Here is a 24922-nt window from a genome sequence, read left to right as displayed (position 1 = left end):
TTGAATATTACACTCTGGTTCAACCATCAAGGAATATTGATGCAACACCTCTGCAAATTACCTGTGAGTCTAAGCTGTCCTGCATGGATAAATGAGGTAAATAAGCATACTTGTCAGATATTCTTTAAGGTGTAAATACATAAGACAGAAATCTTACATTAACAAATTTATATAGAAATGTCTATATAATTCTTCTGATAGGATAAGGCTAGAATTTTTTAAAAGTGAAAAACAAAATAGAATATTGACAAGAGAGAATGGCTACAACATAAAGCCTACTGAAAGGAGATAATTATAAACATTTCCCACAATGAAACATATTTCTTGAACTCCTATTCTTAAAGTCTTTTCCTAAATCTTCCACATTTCCATAACTGATACATTTTCAAAGATGTATTGGCACATAAAATAGGATGCTCTACTCACCCAATTTTGAATCTTTAAGAATTCTTCAATGTTCTTTGGAGGTTCTTCCATTTTCTAGTGAAGTAAAATCAGTATCACTCATTAACATAAATTCAGATTGTTTATGATGCTTTTACGCAATTTACTTAAATAATGATATTAGACTCATCATAATTTTCAGAGCCATAAGATACTGTGAAATATTCACTTTGTAAAGTCCCTGCACTTTGAAAATGTACCAAGATCAATGTTTAAATTCTGAGTCTCCAAACCAAGTTCTGTAAAAGGCTTCCTTCTTATACACTGCTCCTGGAGAAAAGCTCCATGAATCTTGCTGAATGTTCTCACTTCAAATTCCTATAAGAGTTCCAAGATATTTTGGGATATGTTGAATGGTGTTTACTGTAAATCCAGAGCCAAAAATATAACATGCTCCTCTTGCTGATGAAGTATTTAAAAGGCTATGCTAGCGAGATGGTAAAAATAATTTAAATATTTGGATGTTTCAGTGTAATAAGTAATAATCCCACTTTTATTAGTAGTTTCTTTGTAAGTTGAAAATTTATTCTTTCATTAGACAAATTAATTTTAATTGAGACCACATCTTGCTCTTCCTTGCCTTAGAGACTGTGTACACATTCTTCCTTCTGCTCAGAAAATCCCCTGTCCCAAACTCTCTCCCTCCAATCTCTTCTTGGCCTATTTAACTCTTATTTCAAACACCAAATTAAGAGTCAATTTGGGAAGCCTTCCTTGGCCCCAAAAAATATTCTCTATGGTAAGACACAGCTAATTTATATCTCTATGAGGACAGAAACAATGGTGTAATCACTGCTGAATTGTCAAAATTTCATACAGTGACTGGCTCACGGTCAGTGCGTAATAAGTACTTGCAGTATGCATAAATTAATGAATAAATAAGTAGATGAATGTCAGAGAAGTATGTAGATATTTAAAAAATAATAAAACCATTTCTAGAGAAGGAAAAACCAGTGAGAAAAAGACAAAGGTAATACAATACCCTAACGGTCTGATGAGAATGTGTCTGAAAAGATTACATTTTAGTTTACTAAAACACATCCTTCAAATCAATAGAGAAAATGATCAAGATTACAAAATAATAAGGTCATGTTTTATAAAAATGACTACACATTTGAGGTTGAAGAGGATATTTCATTCCCTTAATATTTTTTAAAATATGTTGAATATAAGTAAATATATGACAGATAATACAATAATAAACAACATGTGATAATCATTATAAAAAATAAGTGTTCAGAAGCAAAGATGTATAGAGCTGTCAAGAAAATTTTACGGAAAACAAGGAACTCTAGGCCTGGTCAGATTGAGAAGGGTAAGAAATGAGAAAGATGATGTGCACAGAATGGTTAGAGACAAAAGATATGTTCATGATATAATATCTTCAGGGATAGTGAGTATAGCAGTTTAGCTAGAAGGAAGCTATTAGTGTATTTTGAAATACACAGAATATAAAGGAGCCTAATTAAAATAATTTAAATGTTCACTTTTTTTTCTTGTAACAGCTGTCAAATGACTTCTAGTACAAAGTACTAAAAAGAATAACCACATTTCAACTAAAGGGAATTAGAAAAATGAATTAAGGAAGTGAAACTTGCATAGGAAAGTTTCAGCTAATTTTGATATAAATTCCAAAGTTCTCTAGGGAGAAAGCTAAAAGGAGGTGGGGCATAAATTAAACAGACTTCTGCTCTTGGTAGGATGTAGAAGGATGCAAAACACCTATGCTTCCATGGTAACAGCAAGAAAAATCTAGACGAGATAAAAATTTTACTTTTATATGGGGTTCGTAAAGAGTGGTGGATGTCAGTAAGCAGGTCTGGTTACACAATTTGTGGCAATGCAGAGTCCCTTGTTCAAAAATTATTAAGACTTTTGAGATGGTAACATCAGACCATTAAACCAGGTCCTTCTAATCACGAGGCCCTGGGCAACTGCGCAGGTTGCAACTCCATGCAGCTGCCCTACCTGGAAGCCTTGAAGACCTGGAATCCAGAGAGAAACATGCCCTTTCTAAGTAAGCATAAAGCTGTGGCAGCTTCCTTACCCGGCGGTGAGTTCTGCGCATCCACCGATAGAACAGTTGGCCTGCCATGGTGCAGTAACTTCGCAGAGATGAAGAGAAATCAGCTGGGCCTTAGGTGTCAGCATCGACCGGGGACCAAACTGGAGCCTGAAAGACATCCAAATGCAAAGACAAATGACTCAGCCAAACAATCCCGTTCCCAGCCCCAACACCTCACTTCTGAATTTTGTCAAAAAAGCAGCAATGGAGGAGGGGCTGGAAAGATAGAGAACTTATAGAGGCCAACAGATTCTTAGAGAACTGGGGTTCCAGGGCCCTGACAGAGTTGACTCCAAAGGTGAACCAAAAATATCTAAAACTTCAGCTCAAACTTGTCCCATCTCCATATTGACAAGAAATTAGAGGCAGCTTTGAAGAGGGAGGTTGGAGGTTGGGTTAGTCACAGATGAATTAATTAAAGCTGCTTCCAACTTGAAAGCTCAACTCACGTTTAGGAGAATTCTAAAATATCAGCCTCTCACTCTAAGCGCCAAGGAGGGAAAGAGGCTGGTGTTCTCTGAAAACTAAACTAAATTAAACTTCAGTCTCCACAGTTTTTTCTACAGAATGTCTAACACACAATAAAACAGTTACAAGACATACAAAGAAGAAGGAAAATGGGGCTCATAATCAAAAGAAAACACAGTCAATAAAAACCAATTCACTGAGAATCCTGCTATTGTAATTAGCAGATGCAGACTTTAAAACAACTGTTAAAAATATGCTAAAGATTTTACAATATGGATTGGATTACACTGCATGAAGAGATGGGGTATTTCAAGAGAAACAGAAATTCTAAAAAAGAAACAAATGGAAACTTTAGAACCATGCAAACACTAATCATAAGAAAACTGGCATGTCTACATTAATATCATACAAAGTAGACTTCAAGACAAGGAGCATTACCAGACATAAATAAGGTTATTTCAGGTTGATAAAAGGTCAATTCATTAAGAAGACAAACAAGTGATAAATGTGTTTCTATCTAACAAAACAGCTTCAAAATAAATGTAGCAGAAATTGATAAACCTAAAGGAAAATATAGGCAAAACCACAATTATAGTTGGAGATCTTAACACACCTCTCTGAGTAATTGATGAATCAGGGATACACAAACAAATCAGTAAGGAGATAAAAGATTTGACAATATTATCAAGCAACTTAACCTAATTGACATTTACAGAACAACTACACCCCACAGCTGCAGAATACAAAATCTTTTTAAGTAATGGAACACGGAACATACACCAAGATGGACATTTGCTGTACCAAAAGACAAGTCTCAAAATTTCAAATAACTAAAATCATTTAGAATATGTTCTCTGACCAAAATAGAAAATAGAAAACAGTAACAAAAAGATACCTAGAAAATCCTTAAACATTAAATAATCCATTTATAAATAAAATATGGCCCAAAGAAGAAATGATAAGGAAAATAATAAAAAATTATAAGGAGGGTGAAAGGGGTTATTAGGCACATGTGTGTGGTGATGGATTATAACTAGGATGCAATCTACACAGAAATCAAAATATAATGATGCCCACCTGAAATTTATATAATGTTATAAACCAATGTTACCACAATAAAAAAAGTTTTCTAACTGAATGATAATGAAAGATAACAAAAGCACAACAGATCAAAATTTGTGGGATATAGCTAAAGCTATCCTTGGAAGTTTTAAGTTTACAACTTAAAGTACTTAGGAAGCTAAAAAAATGAAAAGATTTCAAAAATTAAGTAGAAAAAGGAATAAAAAAGATATGAGTAGAAATCAATGAAATAAAAATATGAAAACAGAGAAATCAACAAACCAAAAGTTGGTCTTTTAAAAGATGAAAAAATTCATAAACCCTTAGTAGACGTAAATTTAAGAAAATGAGACAAAAATATAAATGACTAATATCAGGAATGATGGAGGTGATAGTGATGGACATCCTACATACATTAAATGACTAAAGGGCATATAATTCAAAATGATGTCAACAAAGATGATAACCCAAATGAAATGGACACTTCCTTAAAAGCAACAATTACCAAAACTGAAAGAAGATATAGCAACTTTCAGAAATAGAGGAGGAGGGAACACTTCCTAAATCATTTTATAAGGCCAGTATAAGTTTTGGGGGTTTTTTGTAGGTTTTTTTGGTGAGGAAGATTGGCCCTGAGCTAACATTGGTTGCTAATTTTCCTTTTTTTCCCTCTCCCCAAAGCCCCAGTACATAGTTGTATATCCTAGCTGTAAGTCCTTCTAGTTCTTCTGTGTGGGATGCTGCCACAGCATGGCTCAATGAGCAGTGTGTAGGTCTGCATCCAGGATCCGAATCAGCAAAGCCCGGGCTGCTGAAGTGGAGCACATGAACTTAACCACTACACCACCAGGCCAGATCCCAAGTCAGTATAACTTTGATAGTAAAATCTGACAAGGATATTATGAAAAAACATTATAGACCAAATATCCCTCAAGAACACAGACACAAAAATCTTTAAAACATTACTACCAACTTGAGCCCAGTTGGGTATAAAAAGGATATGTCCTGTTCACATGCGGTTTATCCCAGGAATTAAAAAATCAGTTATAATAATCTTATAATGTCTTTAATATATCAGTATTGAATGGGATTCAAAGCTGTGAGATTTGTAGCAATCTTTAATGTATGAATTTAAAAATTCTATGTAATTGTTCATTTAAAACTGATTTTTATTCATAATGACTTTTAAGACACATTATTCTAAAGATTCACAGAAGATTTGAGCATAAATATTTTACACTTAGGTATTTTTCACTTCAAACTTAGTATTTTCAAAACACCATTCATGATTATGCCTTGAAACAAGTCCTTACTCTGTAAATCTTGTTCTTGTTTTTAATGGCAGAGGTTTCATAATCATCCAGGTTTGAAGTCTGAATTCTTAAGACTTTTCCCTCTCCTTCATTATCTCCCATATCCATTCTATCACTATGAGTCCTTTTTAAAAAATCTCCTTAATTAGCTTTCCTTTATAGTCCCAGTATTAACAGAATAATCAGTTATATTTATGGCTTATTGTTTTAGCCAAGTCATCTGTGCAATTTATTTATTTGTTTGTTTCTTAATCTTTTTTATCAAAGTAAAACAAACATATAGTAAATCGCACAGATCTTAAACACATGGATTGATTACTTTTTTACAAATCTATACACCCATATAACCAATGGGCAAATCAGGCTATAGAACATTATCAGTAACCCACAGGAACCTCTTGCTCCTTTCCAGTCATTTGCCTCCCAAATGTAAACAGTATTCTGACTTCTACCACTCTAGATGTTTTGCCTATTCTTGAACTTCATTTGAATGGAATAATCAATATGTACATTTCCTCTCTGGCTTCCTTCACTTGATATTATGTCTGTAAGATACATCCATGTTGTTTCATATAAGTAGTAGTCAATGTTTTTTCATTGCTACGTAACATTCTACTGTCTAACACGTCTCAGAATTTATTTATTCCTTCTACTTTTGATGGAAATTTGAGTCATTTTCTGTTTGTGCAATACAAATCAAGATAACATGAACATTCTTGTAAATGTCTTGGTATATCTGACATAGAACTAGGAGTGGGACTGCTGGGTCAGCGTTAGCGCATATTGTCAAACAGCTTTTCAAAGTGGTTGTACCTATTTTCACTCTTATCAGAAGTGTATGAAAGTTCCAGTAAATCCACATTCTTATTAAAGAATGTGGTGTTATTTAGTACTGTTGCATATTTAGTATTGCCAATACTTTTAAATTTAGCAGTTCTGGTGGGCATGTAGTGGTATCTTGTTGTGATTTTAATTTGCATTTCCATAAGGATTAATGATGCCAACATACCTGTTGGCAATTTGGGTATCTTCTTTTGTGAATTAAACGTTCAAGCCTTTTGCTTACTTTTTATTAAGGTGTTGGTATTTCTATAATTGATTTGCAGAATTCTCTCTCTCTGTATATATGATGTAAATCTTTGTCAGGACAAAATAGTGTGCATTATTTTAATATCTTTTTCATTACGGTGCTTTTAATTTTAGTGAAGTCCTTTTATTTATGCATTTTTATTTTATTTAAGACATTTTTACCTACCCCAAACTAAAAAAGATGGTGTTCTATTTTACCTTCTACATGTCATACTTCTTTACTCTCACATTTAAGTCTATGATCTATCTTCAATAATTTTTGTGCTTTAGGTAAGGTAATAAATCGAGGGTTTTTTCTTTTATTTGGATTTCCAGTTGCTCCAGAACCAATTAGTTTAAAAGACTATTTCCTGCTGCATTTCAGTGCCACCCAGTCATAAATTCAAGTGACTACAGATGTAGGGACATAGGTCTATTTCTAGACACTCAGGTCTGTTCCTTTGGTCTAATTTTCTGTCCTTTTAACAAAATCACACAGTTTCAATTACTGTACTTTATAATAGATGTTATTATGTTATAGGTTATAAACTCCATATTTGCTTTCCTCTTTGAGTTGATAATCATTATTTTTATCCTTTTACATTCCTATTTAAGTTTAGAAATCAGATAGTCCAATTCTGCAAAAACCTACTGGAATTTTGATTGGGATTAGAGGACATACATAGATCAATTTGAGTAACTAACATCTTTATACTAAATCTTTGAATTCATGAAAATAGTATATTTCTCCATTTATTTAGACCTTTTAGATCAATTTCTTTTGGTGTTGTTAGTTTTCTGTATAGAGATCTTGGACAATCTTTCATTACCCTGGGTATTTGATGTTTTTTGTCCTTACTGTATAGGTTTGTTTTTTGTTTTTGGTGAGGAAGATTGGCCCTGAGCTAATATCTGTTGCCAATCCTCCTCTCTTTTTGCTTGAGGAAGATTGGCCCCAAGCTAACATGTGCCACTCTTACTCCGTCTTATATATGGGACACCACCACAGCATGGCTTGATGAGTGGTGTGTAGGTCCATGCTGGGAATCCAAACTGGTGAACTCCGGGTCACTGAAGTGGAGCACACAAACTTAACCATTATGCCACTGGGCCAGTCCCTCAACATAAAATTATTGAGAGTCATCCAAGATCATACATGTATCAATTCATTGCATATTATTGCTGAGTAGTATTCCATTTTGAGTGTGTGTGTGTGTGTGTGTGTATAAATACATTTGGTTTGTTGTAAGACTTGAGCAATTACGGAAAAAAAGCTGCTATGAAAATTGCATACAAGTCTGTGGATATATTTTAATTTTTCTTAGGTAGCTACCAAAGGCAAATATCATATGACAATTAAAGAAACTGAATTTGTAATGAAAAATCTCAAAGAGAAAACTCCAGATCCAAATGGCTTCACTGGTAAATTTTATCAAAGTTTTAAGGAAGAAATCACACCAATCTTACACATGCTCTTGCAGACAATAAAGGAGGAGGGAACATGTTCTAACTCATTTTATCTTTGTTTTCTCACATGTAATGTGTCTTTTTCTCTAGGTGCTTCTAAAATATTCTCTTTATCATGGTTTCCAGCAGTCAATGGGGTTACTGCCCCTCTCCCTCCCTTCTCCCCTCGTTCTTCCTTTCTTATATCTGAGTTTGCTGAATTTCTAAATCTGCTAATTTATAGCTTTCATCTAATTTGCATAATTATCCATCATTATTTATTCAAATGATTTTTCTTCTGCCCCATCCTTCCTTCTGGGACTCCAATTGCATCCATGTTAGATAGCTTGAGACGGTCCCACAGGTCACTGAGACTGTTTCTTTTTTCCAACCATATTTTCTCCCTGTGCTTCAGTTTAGATAATTAATGCTGTTAAGTGCATCCAGTGAAGTTTTCATTTCAGACATTGTATTTTTTTTTTCCAGCTCCAAAAGCCACATTTGATTCTTTTTTGCTTTTTCTAATCTTCTATTTCCCTTCTCATTATTTTCATATTTTCATTTAAATTCTTGCACATATTTATATTAGCTTCTTGAAACTCCCTTTCTGCCATTTCCATCATCTTTGTCATTTTGGGTTCTACTTCTGTGGATTTTTCTTTCCTGCTAGATCTTACTGACATTTTCCTGCTTCTTAACATGTTTGATAATTATTTCATTTATTACTTGACATTGAAAATGTTATTTTGTTGAATGTCCAGATTTTGTTGCCTTCCTTTAAAGAGTGTTGAAATTTGTTTTGGCAGGCAGCTATTTGTATTCAGCATGCGCCTTTCGAGGGAGATTTTTAAAGTTTGTTAATGCATTTAGAGGAACTTTGTCTCTCAAACAAATTTAGCCCTATTCCTATGCTGTGTCCCTGTGGTTTCTCTAACGAATTCCCTGTGTTTTCCACTATGTATCTCAGCTCTAGGTTAGAACTTGAACATCTCCCGGCCTTACGATATTTCCATGAATTGTTCAACTTTAAAGCCCTCTGATAATTATTCTTTGGTTAGCTTTATGAGATTTCATCCTATGCATGTGCACAATGTTTGGCCAAAGACTCAAGGGGACCCCATACAGATTTCTGGTAGTTTTTTTTTCTCTGCATAGTTCTGTAATCCGTGTTTTTCAAGGAAAAATAAAAAATGTCAAGTACTTTGACATAAATATTTGTTCTTAATATCCCCTTATTATTTTTACTATCTGTAGGATGTTTCCGTTTTCATTCCTAATATTTGTACTCTGAGTTTTCTCTTTTTTCTTGGTCAGTCTGTCTAAGGGCTTATCAATTTTATTAATCTTTTCAACGAACCAGTTTTGGCCTCATTGCTTTCTTCCAGTTGCACATTTGTTTTCAGCTTCATTGATTTCTGCTCTTATGTTCATTTGTCCCTTTTCTTCTATAGATGTTTGAGGATCTCCCAATAAAAAATCTGACCCTATTATATAGCTGTTTGCTTGGCAATCCTTGTTGAGACACACTGAACTTTTTACCACCATTTTAATGCTCATTCTCCAGTATGAACAGAAATCCAAGGATTACTAGATATTTAAGGAATAACTATAAAATTTTTAAGAAGATAACCAAAAAAAAGAAATCCAAATAACCGAAAATAAGATTCGAGAGGATTCAGACAATATGGGGAACAGAAGGAAACTTTTAAAATGTCTTTAAGAGTCTTAGAGAGATATAAGATAACACATCCCTGAAACCAAAACAGCATATCATAAGGTAATAGAGAATTTAAAAAGTAAAGTACAAATATAATGGTATGAATTAAATATTCAACAACAAGTTTGTAGGGGGAAAAACTGCTGAAGAAATCTTCTGGAAACTAGAAGAAAAATGTCAAAATACAAAAAAAATGAGAGGAAAAAAGGTAAGAATTTAGAGGATTATTCCAAGAAAACGACTTTCAGCCTAGAAATTTAAATATAGACAAACCATTAAGTGTATGACATTTTTCAGATCAGCAAGGTAGCAAAAAATTAACCATTTCTCTTTGCATTATCCCCTACGTATTAGTTTCACATTGCTTCTATAACAAATTATCACAAACTTAGTTGCTTAAAACAACACAACTTTACTATCTCACAGATCTGGAGGTCAAAAGTCTGAAATGGGTCTGGAGGGCGATGGTCCTTCTGGAGACTCTAGAAGAAAATCTGTTTCCTTGCCTTTCCCAGCTTCTAGGAGTCACCTACATGCCTTTACTCCTTAGCTCCTTCCTCCAACCCCAAAGGTAGCGTAGCATCTTCCCTCTCTGACCTTGTCTCCCTCTTACAAAGACACTTGTGATTATGTGAGCCCACCCAGATAATCCAGGGTAATCTCCCCATCTCAAGGTCCTTAACTTAATCACATACGCAGGTTCCTTTTGCCACATAAGAAACAAATTCATAGGATCTGGAGATTAGGATGTAGACATCTTTGGGGGGGAGGGGGTCAGTATGCTATCTCCCACACTCCCATTTACCTTTTCTCAGGAAGGTTCTAGAAGATACGTTTCATAAAAACAAAGGATTAAACAAAGAAAAAGGAAACAAGGGATCCAACACAGGAGAGCAGTGTTGGATTGGTAAAAGCAACCAACACTGAGTGAACTAGAGGTTGTAACACTCTAGAAGGAATATCTGGAAGGAAAAAAAATAATCTGCTAGATTAATTGATGTATATGATTGTGATGCTTTATCACTTTGGCAGAGTGTTTGGGGACAGATTACTAATAAGTACACAAAAATATGGCAATTATTAAGACAAAGCAAAGTAAGGTTGTATTAAAAGTTAACATGATCATATATGGCTCAAATTGAATGATATTTTAAAATGCTGATTTAAACAAAAACTATGATATTACTCCATTGAGAGATGAGAGGATAAGAAAAGTGTGTGGGGGTAGGGAGAGAAGGAATGTTCACACACTTGGAGGTGATGTTATAAATGAGCTTTATCATTGACTTTCACAGCGGAAAGTCAATGGATAATCTCTGGAATTGAAAAATCAAGAAATTGCAGTACAACTATTTTGACATATGGAATAAACAACAGAAGAAATATTGAAAAGACCTGAATTCTCCTTTTGAGAGAAGAATTGAGAACACAGTGGGGGGTTTGGGAACCACAGGACTTTGGTTAAAAACCTGTTCACCAATATATGCATGTTTCTCTACATTTCCCAGGCTCCCTTGCAGTTAAAGTGGGGGCCTTGGGACTAAATTCTGGCCAGTGGAATGTGGGCACAGTGATATATGCCATATTTAGGGCTAACCTCTAAAACTTTTTGTGTGATTCACTATGCTTTCTTTCCTGTCAGAGAAGCTGTGGATCCCAAGTCCCAGGAGACAGCAGAACCAGTAAAAATAAAAAGAAATCCACATTCTTGAGTCTAACATTTCATCTGACTAGTAATATCCACAATGGATTTTTTGTGAGAAACAAAAATTTCTTGTACTAAACCACTGAAATTTTGGGGTTGTCTGTGACAGCCGTTAAATTCACTGTGTTGGTTTTTTTTTTATATGGCCATAAATTCTTTGACAGTCTTTTGAGAAGTGGCATCCATGTCCCGTATCCTAAAATCTGAACAGGACTTGTGACTCACTTATAACCCAAAGAACGAGAGAGAAGTGACACTGTGTTACTTTTTGAGGCTGGGTCAGACAGGACATGTAGTTTCTGCCTTGTTCAATGCAACACTTGACTTTGGGGTACTGGGCCTAAACTAAGGAGTCTGATCACCTTGCCACCATAGTGTGAGGAAGCCCAGGTCACATGGAGGGGTCACAAATAGGAACTCTGCTAGCATTCACAGTCTTCCCCGCTGAGTTATCAGAGAAAAGCTGTCTCTCTGTGCCCTATGGAACACAATTCATGAATATAATAAAACAGTCGTTTTAAGCCACTATATTTGGAGTAATTTATTACATAGCAATAGTAACCCAATACTCCCTCCAATAAATAAATAGTATCATTTGTGTAGTTAAGAAAAAGGTGTGAATTATTCTTGTCTTGGACACTTATTGCCACCTCTCCTACCCAGAAAGTTGACCTTTCCCCCTAACGCAGTGGCTTTCAAACGTTTTAGAGAAACACACAATAAGAAGCACATTTTGTAAACATGACCTACTGCACACACACATGCATATATATAATTTAAAACTCTATAAAGCAATGAAGTTTATCAAGTGCCATGCACTGATATTTCCACACTATCCTTTTTTTTTTTTAAGTGTAGTTTTGACTAAATAGATTTCCTTGCTTACAAATGAGGCCTCCACCAATGAGTCCCACACAATCCTCTTGAAAAACACTGCTCTAAACCATAGTCATTCCGCAAGGCCTTTACGCAAGTCCAACCAATAAACCTTCACTGACCATTCTGAGCGCTTTTGAAATTCCTACACTTTATTAGTTGTATTTTCTGTACCGCCTATGCTTAACTTGATATCACATGCTCCTTCAGGGCAAGGTTCTGTCCTTCATCTTTCACTTGCTAAATTCATAGTATTCAGTAAATACATTGCTCAATATCTGGTCATCGTGTTTCTAAATCTCGCAATTGTTAACATCCACTCCTTAAGTTTGGGTTTTCTTTGGGGTGGGGAAAGAAAAATGATTCAACAACCTATCCACGTATTGTGCTTAACTTCAAACTGGAAAAGAGCACAAAGTAATCCCAACTCTTCGTGCGTGTGTAGTTCTTAAGCAAATCAAATCATCAAGACACACTTTTCCTACACGCTTATTACCAGGCAGCGCACGAAATACCAATCTTGACATAGCCATAAAAAAGTAACAGAACCAAGTTCTCACGACTACACCACTTTAGGAATTGGTAAAATGGAAAAGTGTTCTGTCGGATCCGCATTTTTCAAAACTCACTGCAACTACACCTGGGGAGTACAGCTCTAGAAACTCGTTCCACGGCTGCGGGCCGAGCCAGGCGCAGGAGGCAGCTCAGCGTAGGGCTGGCGGGCTGCGAGGCCCGGGCCCGCGACGCCCGCCCCGCTCCGGGACCGCCTCACTCAGGAGAAGGGTGACCGCGCAGGAGGCGAGAGAGGCTGGGGCGGTACTTCCCGTCGGACCCTCCCCTGCCGTCCTCCCAGCCGTTACCTTTGCCGCGAGGCCTGCGCGGCGCCCGGCCCTAGCAACGGCCCTAGCAACGGCCGGGCTCCGCCCTCCGGTGTCTTCCGGAAAGCGCTCCGCCGCGTCCGTGCGCGTCCACGGCCGGGCGCGCGCCTCGGGCTCGGGCTCGGGCGGAGCGGCGGACGCGTGGAGCTGTGCGAGGACCCGCGGGCGGTGCAGGTCTGAGTCCCACTCCGATCCCCCGGGCCTGTCCCCGCGCCTGTGTGGGGACCCGGGGCCCGGCCCGAGCGGTGCGGCTGCGCGCAGTGACGCTCCTCGGCCGGGCCCCAGCGGAGGTCGCGTGTGAGCCTGTGTCGCCTGTGAGCGGGACGCTGGTCCCTGCGCGGGCGCTCGCATTCTTAGGATCTTGTGGGCCCTTGGGGAAAAGGCTTTCGAATTTTTCTTCAAAAATATTTTTTTTTCCCTAACAATTATTTTCGGTGCGTTCCGCCCCAAGGAAAGGTTGTCCTGGGCAAAGTTAGTCCCCTTGGAACCCTAATCTTTATCTTTTAGCGTTTGGAGTGGTTTTTGGGCTGGACTGGTTATCACAGAAGGAGCAGCTCAGTACAGACATAGTATGCCAAGCAGGGTATCTAAAATACTAAGATTATGGTTACATAATAAGCAAAGGAGTCTGTTCCTTCTGTCTGAATTATTTCTTGGGAGTGTAGGAGAGTCAGGAAGTATGTTAACACTTTAAGGTGCCAGTTCTGAGGAGTTGGCTGATAAAGTCGCTGCTTGACTTAGAACCACAACATTTAAGGATTACTTCTGTCTGAACCCCAGTGCAGCATGAAAAACTAAGGCCAGACAGTCTGCCTGCCACATGGCGGGTGGTGTGGCAGGGGCCCTCAGTCCTGTAGGAAAAAGGTGGTACCACGGATTTGAAAATAAAAGGATGTTGGACCTGTACCCATTATGTGACCAGGTTCTTAAAAATACTCTAAGAATAAAAAAAATTAAAGTGGATTTTATCCAGAACTGAACTGGCCCACAGTACAGGATAGGGGAGTTTTATATCATGTTCCACTGGGAGGTGAGTTAACTTGTAGCTAGGAACCTTTTCCATTATTGTTTTGCAAAAAAAAAAAAAAAAATCTGCCAGGCTGCCCCTTGTGCCAGGCTGCAGAAGGCCCATAAAGGTAGTTTGTTGGGTGCTGCAGTAGCGAGATGCACACTGGATACTGTTTTTTCCAGAATGGTTTTGATTTAGTTAAGTGTTTGTTGAATTCCTCCTGCTGCTTAACACACGGAGATAGGTGAAATCAATAAAGATTTCTGCCCTTGCAGAGTTGACTGTCTGCTCGGAGCATTCCCTTCACTAAAAGTTAACTCTGAGTTAAAGTATATTTTTCCGTGTTAAACAAGTGGAAGCAATAAGTGCACGGAGGTAAAGAGGTGTGAGAGATTGCCGTAGACCATCTAGAGAGCTGACTTTGAGACTAAAATTAGAGGATTATGTGCAAGGTAGAACTGATACATCTTGGTGAGTTATTAGTTTTAGGGTAAAAGAGGGTAGAAAATTAATTTGTTTTCAACCTAAGTTGCAGAATGATGGGTGTACGGTCAAGGTAACAATATTTATTAGTTCCATAGGAATAAAGTCTCTTTATGTTTTCTGAGTCATCCCCACAAACTCCACTTGTATTTCCTTGCACATGTTTGATGATAACGAGTATGTTTTGAAAGTTTGAATCATCACGTTTGCAGCAAATGATTTGTACACCTTTGAGGCCGGCTGTTGGGTAGGTCAGGAGAGAGGCCCTGCTCCTATGGTTTCAGAGGTTTTTGAAGAGAGCCTCGTAGAACTACAACTGCAGGCCCTAGAAAGACTCACAAGTAGTTTTCCATTGAATGTCTGGCCACCCTGTTGACTTTCATGACATCTGCAGCAACTGCATGCTTCCCCACTATGCCTGGGCCCTTTGGTGGTACATGCAAACCCATAAATGGCTACTGGAATACCCAGGCAAATGGAATCAGGTTCAATTAGTCCAGTCCAATTTCTTTTTTAGGATGACCCTCATGATCTGGATACCTCAAGACTGTTATAGCCTGAAAATGTTTTTCTGTAAGAACCCCGGATGACACCAGAACAAACCCAAACCGAGAGGATTTAGGTGACACTTAATTAGCTTCCAAGTGCAGGAGAGACCTTTATTCGCTTGTGACAGTTGACCTGTTGTAGAAGATTTAACTCTCATTTCTGGAGACTTGTAGGAGCTCTTCTCAGAATTTTAAGATTGCTTCTGTCTTTAGAATAAATTCGTATACAAAATATTGTGTCTGTATATGCATTTTCTAGAGAGAAGGTCCAGCACTCTCTTGCGATCTTAAAAGGATCTGAGACTCAAGAAAAAGTGGTAGCTTAATATCCTTCACTCCTAGTCATTGAGAACATGTTCACAAAGATAGAAGCCATTTTTAGGGAGGTGATTTGGAATGAAGGTCAGAAGTAGATGTTTTCCATTTGTGAGCCAGGAAGAAGGGATGGGACCATCATTCTCCAATATCACTTTCTCTGAGCAACCCAAGATTTAAACCTGTGCCTAATCAGTACACATCAAAAATATTTATTTGATTTTGGTTTCCCCCTTGGGTAAATGTGGCAAATATATTTTACTTTTGCTTCCATGACCAGCATCTTTTTTCTTTGCATCTCTTTATTTGGGCCTCAAGCTCCTTGGGATTTGTAGTCTATAAAAAGCTCCTGATGAGTAATCAAATTAGTGCCACTAACTTCTTGTTAGTAAATCATGTCGTATTTTATGTTCTACTGGACTTTTTCTTCACTTTCTATCTGGGAGACCGCAGAAAGTTTCCTGTCGGTGTTTGTACTCAGAGTGTCTGGAGGCTCATGGTTACAAACCATGATGCCATAAGGCTTTATAATGAGAGAATCATTTTATGGCTTTGGAATGCATATCAAGTCAAAAGGGCCCCTGTTTCTTTTCTCCCTTAAAAGATATTGTGCTTACAGAGTAGTTGAATAGCAATTTTGGCAGCCATTGTCCTTCTCTGAAGAAAATGTTTTAAGTGGGAATGTTATTTTACTTTTTTACCTCTAGTACTAAAGAACTTGCATAGTGTATATTTTCAAAAAACAGTATGACTTCTTAAAGTGAGTGGATATTAATGTTACTTTGTAAAGTTTTTAAATGTATAAGATCAGGATTTAATTTTTCTGGGCATATATTTCACTTTTTGGGATATTTTACAAGTTATGATTGGTAGTAGATGCCTCTCATTTTAATGGCTGTTGAGTTATATATCTTGTGTGTGTTTTAATTTAAGTTGGAGAGAAATATATCTTTTAGAACATATCCAACTAAATTATACTAATTTCACTGGAACCTGGTATTTTTACTAGAGTTAAGGTTGAGATTTGATGTCATGTATCATTAATTCAAAATCGGAACCTACAAGGTCGAATACATTCCTGTCTGATACTAACATTAAACCATTACATTCCTAATATAAAATAAAATTGCTATCCATAGAATGAAAGAGTTACTGAAAAATGGATTGTTGGTACCTAAACTTTATGTTTGAAATAATTTTTCTAAGAGAGCACCTTTCTATTTTTATGCAGGGAATGGTCCAAAAGGGTAACTTATTGTTTTGAGTCTGTTGCTTTTTAATTTTATATTTTAAGGCATGCTAATTTATTGGTTTTAAAAACTTAACATTTGTTAATAAATACTAAAATCAGCACCTAGCTGTGAAATAAATTGAGTGATTTTCTTGGTTGAGAGAGTAAAATATCTTCTGTTTTTATTTTGCCCTCCCGCTTTTCTTTTTTCCAGTGCACCTATGATATGTGTTTTAGAAATAGATGTTAAATTTTGGTTTGAATGAAAAAATGTCTCTCAATCCACCTATATTTCTCAAAGAAAGGGAAGAAAATAGTTCAAAATTTGTGGAAATACAGCAGCCACAAACTGCTTCCAGATCTTCAGAAGATCCTCTGCAGAACTTATGCTTAGCTTCTCAAGAAGTTCTTCAAAAAGCTCAACGAAGTGGGAGATCCAAATGTCTCAAATGTGGTGGTTCCAGAATGTTCTACTGTTATACATGTTACGTCCCGGTTGAAAACGTGCCTCTTGAACAGATGCCACTTGTGAAGGTTGGTAAGAGATTTAATTGTTTGAAAGAAGAAGAACAGATTTGAAAAAGACGTCTTATATAGGCCTGCTCTAATATAATTGATAAGCTTGATAAATACCATCGTTAGGAAAATGAATTATATCAATAGAGAATTTAATCCTACGGACTGCTAAACCTATTTGTTTTTCTTGTCTCTGGAAAAAGAGACACAAAAAATGTGGCATTAACGCAAATACTACAAGAAACAAGTTTATAGACTACCTGAGGGAGCGTTGAAGACTACCTCGGGTCCTCAGGCTGTCCTTTGAGGAAACATCCCAACGGAACTAGGATTGATTTTCTTTGGCTTTTGTAGAATGGGCTTTTTAGCCCCATCCTATACGTGGAGATGGAACAGATGTCACTGACTAAAACTAAACTAAACTAAAATTTAAAAGACTAAGACCTATTCATTGGGTTATATTATAATTGTAGTGATCTTAAATATTAATTTGAAATGATTGCTTACCTTTTACTTTTTATTGCTTACCAATACTATTCTTGTGTAGTAAAAGGTCCATAGACCAACATTTCTGCATAATCAAAGAAGAATTTATTATATATTTGTTAACTTATATGTCTGGCACTGACGTGAACTTTAGGAGTAAATCGAATAATGTATAAAATCCAACTGCTGCCTATTAGTACTTGAGAGAGACTAAACGCTATACATGGACTCAGAACTTGCCAGGAAGAAAATAAATTGTAACTATATTTGAAATATTTAATGTGGTGATTTTAAGGTTCCTTTAATTTTAAGTAAGAAAAATACTTTAACACTCATATTTTGTTACTTGAATGTTACTTTAGCCTATTTGTCGTCTTGGCAAGTCTCTTCGTGGGTCTAAAATCACACTTAACAGGCTAATGGAAAGTTTACTAGCAAGAATAAGGGAGCGTGGAATCTAATATAAGCTTCGTAGTTACCTCAGAAAAACCTAGAGCTTGGGGATAATAATACTTTTTAAGTTTCCCATTATCTTATAAGAATGTTACATTTCAAAGTATAGTTTTTGAAGAATATGCAGAATTATTCTATCTTCTATTTATATCAAAGCCACATAAAGAAAGTATCCCATTAAAAGTTTTATTTTAAAATGTGTTCAAAAAGGATTGTAGATCAGAATAATAAAAGTCAAAAATATATGGACAGGGCTAATATTTTGATAAAAATTTAGTAATAGAGGATTATTTTCCAAATCAGTGGTCTAATCTCCCCTATTTAATAGAATTGACTCAAAACACTATGCCAAGTGTTTGGTCAACTCTACATGGCCTACTGGACTGTGCGGAGTTTTCTGAAGTGTTTGTATTTTAATGGCTATATATAAAATTTTATATGTCAATATATTTTAGTAGTAATAAAAACTCTACAAAGTTTCTAATTTCTACTTTATTTTTATTTTAACAAATCATTCAGCATAGATAGCTTGCTTGGGAAGGGAAGATGACTACATAATGAGTAAGTACCTCCCAAGCTTTAAATTTTAGTCTAGAGAATAAATTCATAAATATCTATCTTTTCATGCAGAATATGATTTTTTTTAATACCATGAAAAATGCATAAGCAAAGGTAAAAGGTGCTCTTGGGTTTTTTCTAAAAGGGGAGAAAGAAACCGTAAGGTAGGCGCTGGCCTAGTGGCACAGCAGCTAAGTTCGCACGTTCTGCTTCAGCGACCTGGGGTTTGCCAGTTCGGATCCCGGGTGTGGACATGGCACCGCTTGGCAAGCCATGCTGTGGCAGGCGTCCCACATATAAAATAGAGGAAGATGGGCATGGATGTTAGCTCAGGGCCAGTCTTCCTCAGAAAAAAGAGGAGGATGGGCAGCAGTTAACTCAGGGCTAATCTTCCTCAAAAAAAAAAAAAAGAGAAAAAAATGAGGAAAAAAAGAAACCATAAGGTAGAAGAAAGTGTCATCTTTATTAGAGTTCTCGAATTTACAAGGCTCCCTTTGGAAAGTTGAGAATCATACGGGGAAAAATTTAGGGCTCCTTGTTAATGGTGTTTTGTCGCATTTGGGCAGACAGTTTTGTGGTAAATCTCTTATAGGAAACATAGGTGTTAGAGAACAGATTGATGTTCTTTATGTGTGTGAAAACAAATCGCCTCAGCTTGAACTGCGGCTGGTCAACACTGCTGGTGTTAACTCTGTACCCTGTTGTTATTTAAGAAGAATCTTTCTTCAAAATGTGTGAACTAGAACACAAACATATATTTCCATGATTTTATCTGTGTCTGTGCTTTTGTTTCATAGTATTGGAAATTTTAGGCTTACCCAAGGAGAACTAAAGATACCTGGACTGGGACCCAGGAAAACCTCTTCAACACAAATTTTTCATAATTGTCTTATACTTGTAGATTTTACTCCATAAAACTTTCTCTTTTTATTGTGTTATGTTAAAAATAGGGTAAGTACATGATTTGTAAAATATATTAATAACACTCAGTCCTGTGTCCTTGATATAAAGGGTATCCTTCAACATAACCACCTGATCAGAAATGTTGGTGATCACCTTTGAAATTTTCAGCTCTATTCATCAGCCATATAAGAGAGCATTTTTATTAGTAATAGAATACTTTATCATGATCTGCTTTCTTTGTCTTCTTTCCTCTTTCCTACCTTCCCTGGGCTAAGATAATGCTGACGTGGTACTGAGAGAGCCTGGGGAATGTAGTGTCAACAGACTGGGCAGCATGAGGAAAGTCTGATGTAGAGTTCAGCCAGAAGTAGACTGATGTAAAATCATTTGTGAACTGCCTACTTAAATGGTAAATTTTCTGTAACTAGAAATTTGATGATTTGAAACAATTGGCCCTAACTTATAGATGATCACTAGGCCTAAGTGGGGAGGGTAGGAGACATGGGGTTTGGAACGCTAAATTGAAAACTATTTGGGCTGCATATTTATGGGCCTTCTTGGGTATATACCATCCTTTCTCCATATAATTGTCCAGAAAGATAAAGTATATGCAACTGGGATCATTTAGTCGCATGCAGCAACTGCTTCTTTAAAACATAGTTCTGGAATTAGTGATGCATACAACAATATGGACGAATTTCAAAATAATATTTTGAGTGAAAAAAGATGAAAAGAGTACGTTCTATATGATTTCATTTACATAAAATTCTAGAAAATGTAAACTGATCTATAGTGATAGCAGATCAATAGTTGCGTAAGGACTGTGGGTGGTAGGTGGTGGGGAAAAGGGAAGGAGGTGGGCTCAAGAAGTCTTTTGGGGGTGATGGATATGTTCATTGTCTTGATTGTGCTAGTGAGTTCAAGGGTGTAACATATGTTAAAACTCATTGAATTGTACACTTGAAATGTGTGCAGTTTATTATATTGATTTTACCTCTTTAAAAAATAAGAAAAATAGTTTTGTACTCCAGGATAAAATAGTTGAGTGCCCCAGAGTAAATCCCTAGAATCCTGCCTGTTTAGTTTGGGATGGAGGTTGGAAGAGTGCTTGTCATGACCAGTAAGTCGTTTGAAATCTGCAGTAAAGAATCCATCTCAGAGACTTTCTCATATATATGACTCGGCTTTCATTTTCATAATCATAGCTGAATGCAGGACCTGACCAGGCATTATACAGTAAACTGAACCAAACCAATCAGTAAAATAATAGAAAAATCGAACTCAAGAAATGTAGGAGAAAGTTAGTTTTGCATAGAGGCAGGACATAATCTATAACAATTAAATAATGAAATTTTAAGGGAAATAGGCAAAATCATTTTGAAGAGAGGTATTTTTTATATAAAGAATGCGCCTCAGTGACCTGTTCTGTTACAGCTTTGCCAATTGATAATTATTTCATTTGTGCTGCTAAAGGCCACTGCTGAGGATCATGATGTTCACAACAAAGGATAATACCTTTGATCTTTTTTTTTTTAAACTTCAGTTTTTTTTTAAGATTTTTTTTTTTTTCCCCTCAAAGCCCCCCAGTACATAGTTGTATATTCTTCGTTGTGGGTCCTTCTAGTTGTGGCATGTGGGACGCTGCCTCAGCATGGTTTGATGAGCAGTGCCATGTCCGCGCCCAGGATTCGAACCAACGAAACACTGGGCCGCCTGCAGCGGAGCACGCGAACTTAACCACTTGGCCACGGGGCCAGCCCCTAATACCTTTGATCTTAAAGGATGTATAAGGAACAAAATTTTAACTTGAATTTTAGATCTGATGCTTTTGCCCAAACTTATGTTTCCTTTTAATATATCATAAAATTAACAAGTCTAAAATTTAGAAGAATTATAAAAAATGTCTTAGTGCTGGCCTGGTGGCATAGTGGTTAAGTTCAACACACTCTTCTTCAGTGGCCTGGGGTTTGGATCCTAGGCTTAGCCCTACACCACTCCTCAAAGCCATGCTGTGGCAGAGATGTGCATATAAAAAATAGTTGAAGATTGGCACAGATGTTAGCTCAGGGCCAATCTTCCTCAAAGCAAAAAGAGGAGGATTGGCAACAGGTGTTAACTCAGGGCCAGTCTTCCTCACCAAAAAAAAAAAAAAAAAAAGTTCTTGACACAAATCCTGAAATGCAAGGAATTAGATTAATGCCTATGTAACTTAAATGAAAATGACATTGGAGCTTTGCTTTAGAGCAGATTCTATGTTAGATGAGTTGAAGATAGTTCTGTTATGTGATTAACAATATCAAGGAAGAAATTTGGTTTGCTTTATGACTCTGACTATTCTTAATCTGGTCTAGAAAAGTATGACTTTCAAACCATAAGAATATTTATAGTAACTTCTTGTAAACTTGCTATTTAAGCTTTAAAGACCATTTTTATTAACATAAAAATTAGAATTTTTATATTTGTTTTAATTGTCTTTTTTTTTAAATTTTAGCTTCCCCTGAAGATTGACATCATTAAACATCCAAATGAAACAGATGGCAAAAGTACTGCTATACATGCAAAACTCTTAGCACCTGACTTTGTAAATATTTACACGTACCCTTGTATTCCAGAATATGAAGAAAAGGACCATGAAGTAGGCAGCTTGTTTTTTACAACTCTTCACATCAAATCTAAAAATGACTTTTACATTCTATTGCCTTTCTGAACTTACTTAACAAAATTTAATATTTTTCTTAATGACCTAGGGTTATTCTCATGTGGCACTAAGCAACATATAATTTACTTCATTGGTATCTTCCAAGATCAAATGATCCTAGATTGTTAGGCTTTTTTTAGTCTCTCTTTCCACTTTTTATAGTTTTTCTGCATTATTTCTTCAGGTTTTTACTCTATGCCAGTATTATTGTACCCACTTTTACTTTCTGTCCTCTCCATCTCCCTGCATGTACTACACAGAGTCTAATTTGATGCGAGCTGAGAAACCAGATTACAAATGATGTTGGAGTTTTTCCAGAAGAAGAAAAGAAAGACTGAGTTAGAAAGCTTTTCAGGAATTCTCCCTAAGTTAAGAGTCTTAGTATATGGCGTTTGTAACATTTCTTTTGGCTGTTCAGAGGCCTTCCTTGCTCTTCTCTAAATTCTTAACTGGTTTTCACATAGTTGAAATTGTTTCATTCGTCAGATATTACTGGTCTTGTTGAAAAGTAACGTTGCAATAGATCTCAAAAAACTAGGCCTTGGCTGCTTCTGAAAGAAGACTCCCCTTTTTAGGTCTCTTGGAGACCATTTGTTGGTGTGGTTAATCTAGAAACAAAAATACATTCATTTGTTCTAGAAAGAACTTGGTAAGTTTTTCCTTTCCTATCAATATATATATTTTTTTGGTTGAGTTTATATAGAAAGTTGTATTTGTAAATAATATCTGAGTTTTGGATTTAGGAATATATTTATGTTTCCTTCTCTGCTCAGCCGGGTTTTATTTATGTCTGTTAAATAGAACATGGTGCAAGGTTCTGTAAAGAGACGTGATATGCTTAAATGCAAGAATATTAAGAATCCCTGGAGTTTGCTGCTTGGGTCTGTGGGAAATATAGGCATGCATTGAGAAGGTTTGAAAAACTTTTATAACTTTGAAGTTTATAAATTCAAGATTTTTTGTTTCTTCAGTTTTATTTTTATAATGCTTATTTTTTCATATTAAAAATGATACATGCTCATTGAAGAAAATTTGGGAAAAAGAGAAAAGTATGGGAGATAAAATGCTCATGATTTTACGCACATTTGATTATTTAACAAGTACTTACAGGGTGTCTGCTTTGTGGCAGGAGCCTTTTGGATGTGGGAGGATCTGATAGTATATAAGGTCTTGGTAAAAACATGCTGAAAGAGAGGAGGTACCATAATTTACAGAATTATTCCTTGAAAGTTAGGTTTTTCAGTTTTAACTTTTCACTATAATAAATATGCTTTAACAAATATTCTGGGAATTGTGAGTGTATTTATATTTAGGATATTTTATTAAGATAAATTCCCATGAGTGAAATTATTTGACCAAAGGGTATGAACATTTCAAGTCTCTTGGTTTAAATTGCCAAATTGCTTTCATGAAGAGTTGTACTATTTACGCCTGCCATCAGTAATGACCATAAAAGCCCATTACATCATTTCCTCACCAGCATTCACTGTATCATTTGTTTTATCTTTGTATATTATATAGGTGAAAGTGATATTTCATTACTAAGAGCTTTTCAATGGTTCTTTTACAAAGAACACATACTTTGCCTTTTATTTTGTGAAATAGTATAGAGTTTCGTTTTTGATTCAAGGTACAATTAACTTGGCCTCTATCAATAGGTGAATAACTTATTTTGAAGTAATACTTTTAGGTAGTATATCATGATTATGAATTACTAGGGAAAAGCCAAAAACTTTACATATTAAAGAAGCGTGTATAGTAGAACCTGATGCTTGTTTCTCAGCTGTACACCATATTTTTTCTCTTAAAGTTTAAGTCAGAATTTATTCATTTTGAAAGTCATAAGAGCACACTCTAATTTGAGTTTCTTTGCTTCAGGTTGCACTTGTTTTTCCTGGACCTAAGTCTGTCTCAGTAAAAGATATTTCGTTTCATCTGCAAAAAAGGATTCAAAATAATGTTAGAGGCAAAAATGATGACCCTGACAAGCCATCCACTAAACGCAAGAAAACTGAGGAAGAGGATTTGAATGACAGCAAGTGCAAAGACACAACATTGAAAAAAATTATATTTATAGATAGTACCTGGAACCAAACAAACAAAATATTCACTGATGAGAGACTTCAAGGTAAGAAAATAAATGTTGTTTTTTTTGGATTGTACCTTCCCCTAACTTTCATTTCAAAAAACTTCAAACCTATGGATATATTAGAAGAAGAGTTGCATTGACTACTCCTACATTTTGCCACATATGCTTTATTTCTCTTTTTCTATTATACGTGTCTGTATACTTAGATATTATGTATATTTTTGGTTGAACCTTTTGAAAGTAAGTTGCAAGCTTTACAACATTTCACCCTTAAATACTTAAGTGTACATATTTTAAGAATAATTGCAATATTCACTCTACGAAAATTTATAAAAGTTCTATAATACCTATTATACAGTCTATATTCAATTTCCCTAATTGACCCAAAAATATGTTTTGTAGCTTTTTTCCCTCTGATACAGCATGTAAACTCCCATTGCACTTGGTTATTATGTCTCTTTAGTCTCTGTTAATCTACAACAGTCCCCTGTTTTTGTTTTTTGTGAGTTAGACCATTAAGAGGACAGGTCAATTGTCTGAATATTTCATCATGATTAGATCATTTTAAATATTTTTTCAAGTATACTTACC

At 36.0% G+C, this 24922-nt stretch overlaps 2 protein-coding genes across 12 annotated transcripts in view; one reads left to right on the top strand and one right to left on the bottom strand.

Annotated features, from left to right (window-relative positions):
* The window catches only part of FAM227B (family with sequence similarity 227 member B), a 199777-nt gene extending 186614 nt beyond the window's left edge, over window positions 1–13163 (bottom strand). For 3 of the 9 annotated variants that reach the window (XM_070501802.1, XM_070501821.1, XM_070501816.1), the window contains exons 1-3: window positions 13025–13163; window positions 2492–2617; window positions 427–480 (exon numbers count right to left, since the gene is read on the bottom strand). In XM_070501802.1, the coding sequence (XP_070357903.1) occupies window positions 427–480; window positions 2492–2539 (102 nt within the window). In that variant the 5' untranslated portion in view covers window positions 2540–2617; window positions 13025–13163. Of the gene's footprint in view, window positions 1–426; window positions 481–2491; window positions 2618–12793; window positions 12969–13024 lie in introns of those variants that run through there. The other 6 variants (XM_014852727.3, XM_070501811.1, XM_070501841.1 and 3 more) reach the window with 3 other exon arrangements.
* Window positions 13078–24922, top strand: part of DTWD1 (DTW domain containing 1) — a 32852-nt gene continuing 21007 nt past the window's right edge. The window contains exons 1-4 of one of the 3 annotated variants that reach the window (XM_070501876.1): window positions 13078–13216; window positions 16843–17162; window positions 22036–22179; window positions 24121–24370. In XM_070501876.1, coding sequence (XP_070357977.1) covers window positions 16872–17162; window positions 22036–22179; window positions 24121–24370 — 685 coding nt within the window. In that variant the 5' untranslated portion in view covers window positions 13078–13216; window positions 16843–16871. Of the gene's footprint in view, window positions 13477–16842; window positions 17163–22035; window positions 22180–24120; window positions 24371–24922 lie in introns of all 3 variants that reach the window. The other 2 variants (XM_014852757.3, XM_044764924.2) reach the window with 2 other exon arrangements.

This window comes from Equus asinus, chromosome 2 (assembly GCF_041296235.1).
Source record: "Equus asinus isolate D_3611 breed Donkey chromosome 2, EquAss-T2T_v2, whole genome shotgun sequence".
Lineage (NCBI taxonomy): Eukaryota > Metazoa > Chordata > Mammalia > Perissodactyla > Equidae > Equus > Equus asinus.
Note: the sequence above shows the minus strand (reverse complement) of the source record. Positions and strands in the feature narration are given on the sequence as shown.